This window comes from Necator americanus, chromosome III (genome assembly GCF_031761385.1).
Source record: "Necator americanus strain Aroian chromosome III, whole genome shotgun sequence".
In the NCBI taxonomy this organism is placed as follows: Eukaryota; Metazoa; Nematoda; class Chromadorea; order Rhabditida; family Ancylostomatidae; genus Necator; species Necator americanus.
Window position 1 is genome coordinate 5,498,699 of NC_087373.1, and position 15,538 is coordinate 5,514,236.

General features: G+C 36.6%; 3 protein-coding genes across 5 annotated transcripts in view; 2 read left to right on the plus strand and 1 right to left on the minus strand.

The window, feature by feature from the left end:
* Positions 1–1,795: 1,795 nt before the first annotated feature.
* RB195_008680 (uncharacterized protein) lies at positions 1,796–2,158 on the plus strand (the record flags this gene model as incomplete). Of its 2 annotated transcripts, none has more annotated exons than XM_064195297.1 (1): positions 1,796–2,158. In XM_064195297.1, the coding sequence occupies one exon, from the start codon at positions 1,796–1,798 to the stop codon at positions 2,156–2,158; it is 363 nt and encodes a 120-aa protein (XP_064046442.1). The 2 variants fall into 2 exon arrangements, with proteins under 2 accessions (XP_064046442.1, XP_064046443.1); XM_064195298.1 differs by having other exon boundaries at positions 1,919–2,158.
* Positions 2,159–8,225: 6,067 nt separating this feature from the next.
* On the plus strand, positions 8,226–9,322 carry RB195_008681 (uncharacterized protein; the record flags this gene model as incomplete). Its single annotated transcript, XM_064195299.1, has 5 exons — positions 8,226–8,294; positions 8,371–8,455; positions 8,912–9,000; positions 9,063–9,141; positions 9,219–9,322. 5 exons carry the CDS (start codon positions 8,226–8,228, stop codon positions 9,320–9,322), a joined length of 426 nt encoding a protein of 141 aa, XP_064046444.1.
* A 5,939-nt stretch (positions 9,323–15,261) lies between these two features.
* The window catches only part of RB195_008682 (uncharacterized protein), a gene marked incomplete at both ends in the record, with an annotated part of 34,356 nt that continues 34,079 nt past the window's right edge, over positions 15,262–15,538 (minus strand). For both annotated transcript variants that reach the window (XM_064195301.1, XM_064195300.1), the window contains one exon: positions 15,262–15,375. In XM_064195301.1, coding sequence (XP_064046445.1) covers positions 15,262–15,375 — 114 coding nt within the window. The remainder of the gene's footprint in view (positions 15,376–15,538) is intronic.

Genomic DNA, 15,538 nt, shown 5'->3' on the forward strand with positions numbered 1-15,538 from the left:
AAGAAAAAAACAAAAATAAAGGAAATTAAAGAAAAAGATAAGAGTGGATAAGAGTGCAAGATTGCTAAAAGATCTCAATTATTTCAGAATGACTTTCTTATGAACGAGAAAGGAAAACAGTAGAAAAGAACTTTCCAAGTCCAAGTCTTCCACAAATTTCCAATTTTCTAGTCAAAAATCTTCCAAAAAACCTTCTGTCACTTACATGAAACTCGCTCACAACGTGAAAAAATAGCGAAAAGGAGAAAAAAAATCGAAATCTTCATTTCTAAAACCTATTTTTTCTCGACTTTTCTTTGTTTTTTGTTGCTAGCCCAGTTTCTTATATAATGGGCACCCATAACGTGAATGATTGGCTTAAAAAAATCGAATCTCCATTTCGAAAACCAAGTTTTTCTCGAATTTTCCTTGTTTTTCTGGTGCGAACAAAATAATAGTGATAATAATAAGTTAACAAGAAAAGTAATATAACAATAATAACAATAACAATAATAATTGTAATAATAATAATAATAATAATAATAATAATAATAATAATAATAATAATAATAATAATAATAATAATAATAATAATAATAATGGGCGGCTGTAGTGCAGTGATTAAAGGTATTCTTTATCCTTTATCCTTACTAATAGTAAGAATGATAATAATAATAATAATGATAATAATAATAGTAATAGTAATCCTTTATCCTTAATAGTAATAACATAAACTAATAACAACAGTAATAGTAATATGAAACATCAAAAAATGTTTTCCGATTGTTTTATTTTTTACACTGTTCCTTTAAATAAAGGTTATTAATGTGATGGTTTACTGAGAAAAAAAAGTGTTTGGAAAAAAAAAACCGGCTGTGGAAATCAACAGAATTCTACGTTTCTCGAGAAAATTAGACATCACTATAGCCACTACATGCAAGCGTTTCACGGTCAATGTCTACACTCAAACACGTTCGTTTACACGCTTGTTTAATAGGTGGTTTAGTGGATTTATGGGGAATCCCCCGGGGAGACGTAGACGTGGTCGTCGATGGCCGCCAACGGCCGGCTCGCAGCGCACGGCGTGGACGAGAATTGCAACGGCTAAGCAGCGGACGGAGCGACTAACGCGAATGCGCAAGTTGTCCAGAAATTTTTCACCCTCACCCTTCTTAAAAAAAAAGATTACTGTAGAATATTTCAGTTGCACATGTGACTAATGAAAGTTGAAATTGAAATTGAAAATATTGATTTTTATAATGTGTAATATATGTGTATAATAAATTTCATCTATTTATTTATTTATTTACTTATTTATTTAATACGCTCAAAGACGTTAGACATTCAAAATAGACATAATTTTCAAATATTGAAAATCATGCCTATTTTGAATCCGGCGGAGCTATTTGGGGTTCTATGAGCGCTTTTGAACGAATGGACGAACAAGTTGGCTGCAATAGCAAAAATCCAGAAAATATGACCCGATGGCCCATAAAAGAGGCTATAAAAGCCGCGGGCGCAATATTTTACGTTCTAAAATACCGAGGACTAGAGCATTTCTCAAAAATAAGCAGCAATATAAATATATAACAATAAAATACATATGGTATATAGAAAGTAACTAACGATTAAAATAGCAAAATACATAATCCGTCCATTCAAAGTATGTAATACATATTCTTCTTCCATCGGTTCATAACATATAATATATAATAAAATGTAATAATAATATATAATAATAGTGTAGTAAAGTAAATAAATATAAATATGAAAGAAAATTATGTAGAAACGGGAAGGCAAAATTGATCCAAAAAGTATGTCACTTTTATCTGACAAACAAAAAATTTCGTCAGACCATCCAACTAGCTGGAGAAGTCCATGCGCGGAGCGAAAATTATTCAGAGTAGCTCTCGGATTAAGGCCCATCTCATCCCGAGATATGGCCCAATGTGATCTCATCGGAGGCGTTTCGGAAGAAGCGGCCGCTGCCGCCGCCGCTGCCGTTCCACAAGCCGTTGAACTCGCCAACCTACTTATCCATTCTGAATCGAGCGCAACCATAAAACTAGGCTCTGCTGCAAATTTTTCCAAACTTCATCATCAGTCATGCGCATTTCGTGCTGGGACAGGCTTCAAAGCAGCAGAGCACATCAATTATAACATTAATGAAATGACGTGAGTTGCTGTCAGCTCGGCCTCAACGTCGAAATCGCTCATAAAAATTTATTATCCCAGATCAAATTAGGGAAATGATGAAAAGAGAGCCAGATTGCAAATCGCCTCCTACTTCTCCTACTCTTAGAAACAGCATTGTGGACCAAAAGCCAAACAACCATGGAGTCATTTTCTTTGTATTAGAATCTACTAGTCATCAATTTTGAATAATTTATTGATAATTTACTTATTATTATTACAGGCTACAATCTAGAACCCAATTTAGTACAAAAAAGGTTTCTTCTTCCAATTTTCTCTTCAAACACTGTTTATCGTCGGTATCAAGTAATACGTAGATGTCATCGCGGCACCGGATGTGAGTATCCTGATTCCAGCACCGGAGGCTCATTGGAGGTGGGTCCCGTGAGGAACTGGCACGGAGATACTAACATCGCAGGAATACGACAAAGTGGTACTAAGCTTGAATGTACCACCACGAGGAAATGATAGCCACTAGGCTTGCGTCAGACATCTGGTTCACGCCCTACTTCGCGAGGGCACCCACTAGGAGGCCCTTAGGTTACCACCACACTTTCACGTGTTTTATCCTTACTCTGGCTTCATGACTGCTCGTTCACTAAGCTCTGTCACTTGTGAGGATCATCGGATCCCCGCCAGTGGGCAGAGTCCTACAGGACACACATATATTACTATACACCTGAATTGCTTCACCACTCTCTTGTGGCTCCTCTGTACTCGACTGCACACAGTATACGCTGAATATCTACTCAGTCTTCATCCCACTCTACGAATATATACGTGCTACAATATAAAAAGGGGGGGAGGGTGGGTTAGCCAGCCTCTTACGACGGGCCAAGCAAGTGCAAATCCCTGACTTACGAGCAAAGCCTGGACGCAGAAGCATGTGGTCCACTCCGCCAGGCAGTTTCAGGGACGCCAGTTATCTCCAGCCCGCTTCCTGCTCCTCCTCTGGCTGATGATACTAGTTGCGAGAGTTGCGCTTGCTGTTTATTCGGCTCACTTCCGCTCTTCTTCCCGTTCCGCTCGCTGACCGAACTACAACTCGTATGAATGACGGAATGCGAAACTACGGGTTTTATAGAGGCAAAAGAGTGTTAGACATAAAGCGCGCGCAATATAGGAGCGCTTCAGGACCTTGCCGTGCCCATGCCCGCGTACCCTTTAGGTTGGAATATGAAAAAGTCGCGTTAAATCCCCGACAGATACCAATTTCAATCCGATACTCCTTTTCCGCGATGAACAACGGCAAAATCTCGCTATGAGATGATTATCAACTACATCTACTTTTCCGTAGAGACCCATTTACTGTATGAAATATGGAGCGAATGATTGGCGACGGAGCACGTTATAGGACATAATGTGTGTTTATATTTTATTTTTATTATTTATTTATTTTACTTATTTCATTTTTTGTTTGTAATGTGTTAAGTACATATCTTTGAGACTAATTAAAAGATAGATAGATAGATAGAAGAAGAGAAGGTAGATAAAATTCTTGGTTGCGTCCAAAAATTTAGAAATTTCCAGGACTAGCGATCTCTAAAAAGCCTCCCACATTAAATATTATTTAACTAGAAACTCCAGAAAACATAACAAGTACAAAGAATTCTAGTTATTGTGTCCTTCTCGACGAATACTCAGGTAAAGAGAGCGTGTGAAGCAAATGAGCGCCACCAAAGCCACACATATGCGATCATTTTTAAGCGGTACGCTACAAAAAGCCAGCAAATTTCTGTGATATCGAATTTTGGAGGCGAAAAATTGCAAAGATTACAAAGAAAAAGATTATAATATGGCAACGAGTAGAAGAAGAAAATCACCTAGAAATTACAGATCAATATCGCCGATGAAGCCTTTGAATTCCTACGTAAATCCTGGTCTCTCTGATCTCTCCTGAGAAATGCTCTCAACTTTTTTTTTGGATCTCTTCCTTCTGATTATATGAGCACAATGACCGGAATCGTTTCTTCGAATGGAGAGTTCAGTTTGAAAAAAAATCGTGGCTGGCTGATTTTTTTTGTCGTATACTTCACGAGTCCAGAAAAACATCTGCAGGTGGAGGAGAAACATGAAGAAACCTTGCAGAAAACAAGAAAAAAAGTGAGAAAGGATGAGGTGTTATTTCGCTGCAAATTCTCTATTCCTCTATGAAAAAATTCAGATTAAATACAAAAAATGAGAGCATGGAAAGAAAAGAAAGAAAAACGAAAGCAGAATACATATAAAAATAAGACCACATAAAATAAAGAGAGACACAAAAATTAGAAGATAAAGAAACGGTACAAAAAAAGCGAAAAGGCAAAAAAAAATTTTCATGGTTTCTTTTTTGTGATTCTATCTGAAGTCGCAGAGAAAAAAAACAGACCAGAGCGCAAGAAAATAAAAAAAAAGATTTTTGGAGATTTTTTTGGGAGTGACTCTATACGAAGTCTACATTTCGGTCTCAAATTTATGGTCTACAGAAAATTTCGGAAAGAACGAGTGACAAGAGACGACAATATGCGATCTCAGAGTAACAATAAGGGCGCTACTTAGATTCTAAATGGGAAAAATGGCCTCAGAAGGGAAAAATCCATAGCACCTAAGCAAATACAGGAAAACAACACTCATTCACTCTCTGGCCAGCCTTAGAAGTCATTTTCAAGGCAGGACCTAACCAAAACACTCCAACATCTCTTTCATTACTCAATCGCTATTTATGATGCAGGCTTTTGAAGGCGACAAATTTTTCTTTTATAATTTTTAGTCAAAGGATGTGACCCGTATTTTCCAAGAATTTTTTAGGATCAAAGCAAATTCTACCGTAAACACAACAATTCACACATTTAAGTTTTCTGCAACAACAAACTTCGGGGAGGATCGAAGCTAAGATGATTGAGGGCGATATCGGCAACCATCGATAAGTCCGAATCGATTGATTCCGACTTTGATCACTTCGATCACTGCCGCAACTTTCGTTATTCACGTTCGATTTTCACAACATACATATGTAACAGCGCTTTTTGCTTCGTTTTTAAAAAATTGTAGAAAAAAAAATTGTGCGCAACAAACGTCAAAATATTGAAAATCCAAGCAGAAAACAAAGTAGTGTTGGGAAAAAGAAGATTTATAAATAAAAAAATAAATATCACGTCTTAATGAGTTCAGGAGAATTGATGTGAACAAAAACCAACCCGATACCTCTATAGGACATCAGCTAATGAAGCTAATGAAGAGAAGACAGAAAAAAAAATAATCCTCACTTGTTGTGGAAAAGATTGAGAAAAAAGGAAAAAGTTACTGAGACCAACATCGATCCCAACAATCTCGCGGTTCTGGAGATCAATTTCCAATGGATCACCGGAGATCGGCACAGCTGAACAATACGGACACAACACTAACAATACTCGAATAGCAGCAAATTTTAATTGGATTTCTTTCTTTTAGGGTTTAATTCCATTTTAATATTAGAATAAAACTATGTACGGTCCAGAATGACAATTTCTTAAATCGAATTGACCGCTGCCTTTCCGGGAATAGTGTAACGAGGTTTATCGTCACCTTTTTTGAACACTAATTTTGAAATATGAACAAAAATACCAAAAACAGGATGATACGATAACAGGAATCCGCGGCACATTCGGAACAAGTCATTGCGAAATTCATTGTCGTTGGACCCGACACTGGGGTGGGGGGGAAGGTTCCCGCCAATGAGAACGCCTGCCGAATAGCGCGTCTATTCGTATGGTCGTACGATAGAAATCAATAGCATGACTTTCTTTTACGTTTGAAATAAAGTAAGCGCTCAGCGCGCAGCGTGTCAGACCAATTTAATTTCTATGCTTGATCTAAGGGAAATTTCTCCAAGATTATTTCTTAAAGATTTTTTTTTAATTCAACTAACATATTTGAAATTGACATATATGAAAAATTATCTAATTAAATGCGAGCTAATTAAATGAAATAATGAAGTATTGAATATGAAATAAAATAACTAATTAATTAATAATTATCTAATTAAATGTGAACTGACTTCTTCTTGAAACAATTTTAAGTGAGCTGAGTTAGTGAAGTGAGCTGATTAGCTCAACTATACGAATAGTCAACGAAAAAACAAATGTACTTACTAGCGTAGCTGCCTCATCCTCGTACGATTTCCTGGAAAACATTGACATTTCGTAAGAAATATCATCTTGTCTAGCCGACGAACTTTACGGAGCTGTTCCGACATCGTTGCGTTGCGGATGATGGCGTTGACTAGGCAAAACACATGAATCAGGCGCATATTTCGACATGATTCGACCGTTGTTCAAGGCATCGTCGTGCGTCGACGATGACTCGTCCCCGGCCGGCCGGCCGCCCGGCGACCGCCCCCCTACTAGGGCGGCTCGCATGGCTTTTCGCTTGCAGACAACATTCTCCGATACTTTCTTTTCCTTTCTCGAATTTTCTTCTCTCATCAACCCCATCAACTTTGAATAATTTATGCATTTCGTTGGAATTCATTTTCAGTAGCAGCTATTTCGTTCCCAATTTTTCATCGAGATTATTTCTTATTTTATTTATATTATATAATTATTTGTTTTATAATTATATTGTTATTATTTATTTTACATTTATTATATTATGTTTATTTTATTATTTATTATATTTATATTATTATTTATAATTTGCTTTTTATAATTTAATTTTATTATTTTATATTTTGCCATCGATATTAATTTCCGACATTCCGCGACACTTTCTTTTCCCGTCGACTTTTCTTCTCGACATTATCAAATTTGACTAACTTGTGCACTTCGCTAGAATTCCTTCATTTTTTTTTTTCATTAGCAGCTCTCTTTTCCTCCATTTTCCATCAAAATTATTTTCCAACTCATATTTATTACATTTTGTAATTATTTTATTATCTGCATTGATTTTTCGACATTCTCCTAAAATTCCTTCTCCATCCGAATTTTCTTCACGGACACGATAAAAATTTACTCGTTTTCAATTGCTCTTTCATTCCACATTCCCGACCAAAACTATTTATTATTTTAAAAATATTATGTTTTGTGATTATTTTATTATATGTATTAATTTCACTTCACTCAAGGCCTCGAATTTGCAGTATCATTCGTAATTTTGTGGATATAACTGCAGAATTCTGTAGTAAAGCTATAATCGCGATCATATAATTGTTTTTACTCCTTTCGAAGATTCTGGGCGTGTTCATGTGAGGATTTTCTCGTGAAAATTTCCCTTTTTCCTGGAAATTCACACATCTTGATTATATTGACATGGCTCCATATTGACAGACATCTGCGTATCTCAAAATGAAGTTTTCCTTCACTTGAATGAGCTGGCCAATGCATTTACGTATGCATTTCCAAGAAAAGACATTTCCATGAAAAGACATTTCCATGAATTTTTCGACAGAATCTGAAGTGAGAAATGAAATTTTTCATCATTTAGGCTTTCCTAAATCTGCTACGTTTTAACACCTGGTATATCTCGGTAAAATATGGGAAGAATTTGAGAAATGGGAAGTTTTTTTCTTCGCTCAACTCAATCAACCACAAAGCCATCCTTAAAATAGATAGGAAAATCCTTGTGCGGGTGCGATTGAGTCCGGTACTCTTTCCATACACTTGGCACTGCAGACGTGAAGTGTTTTTTTTCTCAATGCTAATTAACAGTGCTACTTTTCCCTGGTAATTAATTCAGGATAGTTTTTTTCCTCCTTTACTTCTTTCATCATTTTTCTCCACTTCTGCTGTTTCCTGGTTTGTAACGCAAGTGTCAAGATATGCGAAAACTGGTCCCGTTCAGTTTTCGTTGCGCTGTAGTCGCTGAATATTTAGAAATAACTGTAACACAGAAATTTAATGGGGCAATTTTTAATACTATAATTTATTATTAGATTTTTGTTAGATTTACGGTACAGAAAACAATATGCATAAATACCAGTAGAGATTTGTAATCTTTTGCGTACCTGAACCATTGATCCGTGATACGTTTATACTCTCCAGTTAATATTAAAGGAATCCCGAGCGCGTGTTAGCAGCAGAAATCCATACGCTTTTCAGATGGAAGCAATTGAGGAGGCGTTCCAATTCTACGACACGAAAGGTGATTCAAAAATTGCTGCTTGGCAGGTGAAAATTAAGAGAAAACTCACATTTTCACTATTTTTATCATTTTTTTACAAGGAGAAACCTCCTAGAGATTTAGATCGGTTACTGTCTTCGTTCATTGAATCTCGTTCCAACCGAAGGTCTTATTGAACGTATGACACAACAATGGAAAGACCAACCAGGTAGGATTTCATGGGAAGAGGGATTTCCCCCTTAGGGCACAGTTTTAGGCTTACTACTCCTTTTTTAGTGGAGGGGAAAAAAGCGAACACCTCCTTTGAATTGTTCCTGGACTAGTAATACTGCTGCTACTACTCTAATTAAATCTTTTATCACAAAAAATATCCTGAAACCTTTCTAGGAAAAATCCGAGAAAATTGTCAAAATCAATCAGCTGGGGTGTTTTATGGGCGGAGAGATTTTTCCATTACGCAGAACACGACTTACTGGAGAAAAGAGCGGACGAACATTTACTTGGATTGTGCTTGGAATAGTGCTTTCAGAAAAAAACCCACAAAACCTTTGAAAATAATCCTAGAGAAATTGCGCTCTTTCCTACGGATCATTCCTAAAAAAAATTACGAGTTATGAAAAAAATATCGATATTTAGACGTAGCAGTGATAAGTTGTCATTCCAGAAGCTCGCGTATCGATTGAAGAATTCACGCCGATCTATAAAAATGTGCAGAAAGAAGCTGGGAAAGCGCCCACATCTGAACAATTCCAAGTGAGTCATACATTACGCAGAATCAATCCATACCTATCCTTAGTGCAGCGCAACTGTTTTAGACTCTTCTCGCTCATTTTGATCGTGATGGAAACGGTGCTGTGATGTTACCAGATCTCCGTTATATGCTTCAGAATTCAGGTATCAACTCTAAACGGCTACCGTTTGTTGAGAGATTCTCCTATTGCGTGACCGGAGCAGTTCAATGTTTCTTCCAGGTGAACGACTATCCGGACGAGAAGTGGACATACTTCTAAGCAACATGGAAATTGTGGACGGGAAGGTGCCAATTAATGATTTCGTACGCATGATTATGTCGTAAGGAATGCCAGATACGGTAGACGCCTCTCGGAGAGTTATTTATTTCGAAGAAAAAAAAGATCATTCATTGTGACATTGTTCAAATAAAATCCAATAAAACTTCACGAAGAAAATTGGAAATAAATGCATGGAAGCGTCTTGTAGTGTCGGTGAAATTCCGCGGACGATGCTAAAAAAACCACACGAAATTACCGTAGACTATGGTAGTAATTTATGGTGCGAGTCCGCAATTGCAGACTTCAAAGTTTAGGACGTAGATACGTAGATGTGGGCGTTGTTTTTGCTGCTTTTTTGCACCTTTCTGGCAAATAAATCTGTGGAGAGCTCCATACGTCTACTCAATTGATCTTGTCTGCAATTACGGACTGTGAGAAAAAATTGTTATGCGTTGTGGAATGATTGGGATTTTAAAACGAACACAGACAATTCCAATTTTCGTGCATTTCTTGGTCAACATGAAACAAAGAGAGGTCCCTTTGAGGATTTGTTTGGAAATCCTAACAAGAATCATCGAGAACAGTACTATCAGTGAACCTCGTTAAGAAGTTCCATGATTTTTTTTTTTGGAAACTTGCCAGGAAGTTCCCACAGTCTGCTCTGAACCGCTATGAGGATGGATTGGTTTAAATTTTGCGGAATTTATTTCCGCTCTAATCTCTATTTTCGGATTTCAACTCTCAGACGTTCAAGATCATTCAGCATCAACACCAAGATTTATTTACAACAATTTTTTATTACATTTTTTCAATTATATTTATAACAATTCTGAAATGTGATATAAAGGGATACAACACGGTTCAAAGGAAATCAGTGAAAATTCTAGAAAAAAATCTGCATTGAAAAAACAAAAAAAAACTGTAAAGTATTGCCCATGTTCGACTGTCTTTGAATCTCGGCATGTTGAAATATGTCTCCAGTCCTCTCTCCATCACCTACATCTCCTGAACCGCGTTGCAGCCGCCCACCAGGCAGTCGTAGAACCAGAGGACACAATTTTTCCAATTTTTTAAACATAAAGGTTTTTCACTTTGCTTAACACAGAGCAATACTGAATTTCTGAAATGGAAATAGACTAAAATCTAAGCAGCTGAAATAACTTGGGAGATTTTTCGCCGAATATATCCAGAAAATCATAAATGCGCCATTTCCCTAAGTGTCCACAAAATGAACCATAAAGAAACAACGGCGGCTTTGAATGAGTTTGGTTACCAAGCAACCAAAGCAAAAGAAAAGAACCTTTTCTATAATTATGATTCATTTTTATTATAAGAATGCTCAAATAAATCCGTAATTTCGTTGAATAATTAATTCAGGAGTTATTTATTCAATCGTAATTGGAATGTGTAATTAATATTTCTAGAATTATTGAAAACATTTAAAATAACTAATAATAAAAAATAATATGCAATAATAATAATATATTGTGTAATTATTGAAAATCAGTTCTAAAGCGGTTTTGTTTAAATGTTGGTTAAGTGAGTCAGAAGAGACATAAAAGTGTTCTACGTAATTGTGGATACGGTAGTCCTGAGTATTGTAAACAAGTAAACAGTTCCGTAATTGCAGTTAATAATAATAGTAATACAGCGCAATGTATATATTACAGCTAATTACATCTCATTTTTGACTCGCTCTTCTAAGGAATACCTTACCCAGACTCATTTAACCTCATCCCCTGGTAGACTTACCTATTAAGGTCGTTCGTGATGACACACTACCTTATCTACTGTAATATGAAAAAAATGATTAATGAAGATTTGTTTTATGATTATATATATATATATATATATATATATATATATATATATATATATTACCTGACAAATTTTCGTGGGAAAGTAAAAAGACGTCGACAGCGGCTACTCGTCGAGTATGCTGATATATTTGTGTAGAAAAAAATTTCTATTTTATATATATAAGGAAAAAAATTTTTCCCTTATATAAATATCATTATGTTGTATATTACTACAAATAAAGTGTTTTATGAGTTTGTTTAGAAGTTTACGCTCGATTTTAAATCCTAAACCCAAAAACTACTCCAAATATACACATAACTGTTGTAATAATTTAATGGAAAAAATAGTAAATGAATAAATTGTAATATTGTACACATAATAGTTAGTATATAATTGTTTCATTAACATTATGATGCGAAAAAGGAAGAAATTTGCTAATTTTTGCCAAAATTTGTCACCAAAACATGCCCTTTATTCTCGAAATTCACTATTTTTTTTACACTCCTAGCGATTTACAATTTTGGCTTATATGTAGATTTGATAGTCGTTGTGTAGGTCCTTTAATAAATCTCGACGATTTCAAATTACAGTGAAAAAATAACCCGTTGGCGTATCTTAAGTACCCTGATACGCCAGATACTTTATCCTTTTCATTCAAAAACACTTAAAGTGCTACTGATTTCTTCGCCTTGCTCATTGCTCCGTTCTGGAGAAAAAAAAATTACGTTTTGTCGAAATTTTCCTACTGTATTTCTTTTCTCCTCCGACTGGGAACAAGAAAGTGATTTTCGAAGTATGATCAGCGCTTCGAAACCCCCTTTCTCGATCTTTCCATGGCTAAAAGTGATCCAGAAATTGTAAGATGGGCCTCGAAATCTTACAAAGTCAACATTATCAATGACGGTAACCGCATGGTTTCGGTGTTTCGGATGGTAGAATCAGAGCAAAACACCACTTGTGGCTTCCGTGGATGAAAATGAGAAAAACGATTGGAGGTCAACGGTTGCTAATGAATTTCCAAATAAAAAATATAGTTGAATCCTATCTATTTATTTACAAACATGACTTGTCCGCCGCAAAAAAAGACAACAGTCGCCAGTCTTCTCTGACAATAAATTGGGTTCTGGTTGTAGTAAAGTTTGTGTGTTTTTTTTTGTTCGTAAGATTCTCTGACTCAGACAAAGTGTGTTCCATTTTTAAAAAAAAATCTTTCTTTTCTGGTGCACCATTGGTGTATGTGAATAAATAAATAAATAAATAAAACGATATGAGAACGAGCCCCTAGTCCGTGTCTCTGAAACGCACATCGAACAATTTCGTCCTTATTGTTTAGATTGGTAAAGCAAACCATGGAAGCCATCCAGAGCCACAAAAACTAGGAGAACATCAACGAATTCGAGGCGCATTAAACAAAAACATTGGCGAAAGTTTATTCGAATTTGCAGCGGTCGTGCATCCTATCCTATGTTCCGCTTTTTCCGCTCAAAATGGAAGTAATAGAGGAAGGGCAGATGTAGCACAATCGGTAAGAAGTTCCGATGTGGCCGCACGATCGATCGAAGGTTCGAATCTGTCCTAGTGCCAACCAAGCTTTACATCCGTCCGGGGTCGATAAATTAGTAACAAACTCGTTTGGGAGGATAAAAACACTGACTTAATCATCGCCTGGCAACCGCAAGCCAATGTATAGGCTAAGGTGTATTATTTTTTTTTAATATTTATATTAACATTATCTTAAATACTCAAATAAATATTATCTTATAAGTAAATCGCATAATCTTTCGTCCAAGGTTCACATATGAAATGAAAACTAAACAGCCCACATATCAATGACTAAGACGCAATTTTAATGGAAAATTTATAAAAAAAAAATTCTGTGGAAAATTCCTTGTCCCCTTCCCCCGTCCCCCTCCCAAAAAAAAAAGAGAAAAGAAAAAATCGAACAACATACGCAAGACGTGATATCTTAAAATTCCTGTTCTATTTAGAACTAATATTATTTATTTCAAGATTTGCGTAAGTTTCTTTTCCACGAACAATTTAGTGCAATAAGTATGGATCTGACATGATTGATGGATCTGACACCAGGACGATGATATTTCTCTTCAGACCTCTTTGCAGAAGAAAAGTTGACCAACGAGCCTACATATCAGCTCCCAGGATAGCAAATCCTTTCTTTTTTTTGGAAATTTTCGCATCAGTTTAACAATACCGTGGAATATACCGAAACATATGAGGAAATAGCGCATTTAAGACTTTCCCATATTTTAACGAAATCTAAAACGCGGGCACATAGGGTTGAACACAAATCGATAGCGATTGCGATCAACAATCCTAGATCAGAACTTTGCTCCTGTTTTTCTACAGATCACTTTCTCTCGACGGACAGGATGTTATGACAGGAGCCGGGTTTCAAAGCCAAAAATATAATAGAATACAAATATAATAAAAAAATAGAAAATTCAGAAATAAAAAAATCTATTCAGCCGCGTTCATCTATGGGCCACTTTCGGCCACTTCACCACATTTAATCGACATAAACCGGCAAAAGGATGACAATCTGAGTTTTAACCTACGAATCCAAATCCAGAAAAATCTTGTTTGACCCCCCGAGAAACCCCTGTTTAAACCTCTTACATGGGTGCATCGTGCAAAAACTCGTCCTTACACCACAGATAATAATCTAAATGTTGCAAAATTGTTATGCACATTTGAAGAAACCAGTACCCGATAGCATCCGAATAGCTCTCGCTCGTCCCTGGACATCACAAATCAATAGCACGTGTTCGGAAAGATAGTTCATTGTCATGAGCAGAAGTATACAGCAAAAAAAAACACGAAAAGAAAAGAAGAAAACGAAAAATGAGTACACAATGATGAACGATGTACAGATGAAGCCCACCACGGGCACAAGGAAAAATCGAAGACAAACAAAAAAACCTGTGATCTACAGAATTCGATCGATAAATACCATTCACTCGAATATCTTTTGGACGTTCTTCAACTATGCCATAAGTTCATGACAACAGTAGAATTTCAATTGGATTTTGCGATGAGGCGGAAACGAAGAGAAAAAAAGCGCATAGAACATATAAAATTCCGAGACGAAAAGAAAACGGAGAAGAAAAATCAGAACGGCAAAACACGGAAAAACACTGTGGGAAATGGAATGGATGAAGAAAGTCGGCGACCGATCGCGGATCACGAGAGGCGGGACGTAAAGCGACTGAGTAAGCGTTACGTCATTGCTGATTAGGATGAGATGGGAGCAGCTGGGAATTTTTTTTTTTCATTCTCAAAAATTCATGAAAATAAAACAAAACACTCATCGCTGGCCATCAATGACGTTCAGATCATAAATCGGCATTTTTTTTAAATTCACATCATCGTGGGTACAAGAGGAGAGTGCTGACAGTTAGAGACGAGTTATAGCACCTCTACGTCTCTGCATTCGAAAAGAAAAAAATGGCGTGGATCGGAAAACATACAACCAACTACACACATATGTATATGCATAGGTTTCAGCGAAGATGCGTGAGGAAAAACATCTGGACTCGTTTCGATCTACCTGACTCAATTTGATCTACGCCTTATCTCGGAATTAGCGTAACCCATTCGTAAAATTTTTGACTTCACCGGTGCGAGAGTGTGAAGAAATGACTGTATTATCACCGGGAGACAAAACCCGGATAGGATGCAATGGGAGGATTTACTGCAGCAATGACTCTCACCGGCTGACAAAACGACAGAACAGAATCCGACTATTGATCGTGGCGGTAGATCATCGCCTATAAACAAAGTATGTACACGAGAAGGATGAAGGATGAGGAAGCGAAAGTGCGTATGGGTGTTCGTATGGAGAAATTCGAGCCGCAAAATTGTGAAAGACTGGCGGGAAATTCGAACATAACAAGAAGAAACGATCGACTACGACGGCGACGCGCGCATCGTACACACTGCACGTGCGCGCACCGCGCGTGCGTAATCGATTAATCATTCATAATCTCAGTCAATACCGTATATTGAACATATATGTGGGGCGAAGAAAAAAATTATAGAAAGCAGCAGGAAATTGCATGTTTAGAAAACGCATAATGGCACATAGAAGCATGGGTTCATAGTAGCATAACGATAACGAGCGAGTAAGATGCAGGCGCACGCACGCACGCACGCGTGCGCAAGCACATAGGCCGCGATCGATCCGTCAAATCGATTTCCGTTTTTTGCCGTCCTCCCATTGATTGTCTTTCACCATATGCGCAAGTTCAATGATAAACTTTCCCTCTTTGTACTTTTGACTTGACTCAAAAGCGTGTTCCTGAAAGAGCGCAATTCAATTAAGAATGAAAAGTAGAAGCAATTAAAATAGTAATACTCGATAACTGTGAAATATTTGAAGATGTGAGAAACTGATTACTTTAAAAAAATCTCAAATTCAAACTTGTAAAAGATACGAAACAGAAAACCAGCTTTTTGTTAAA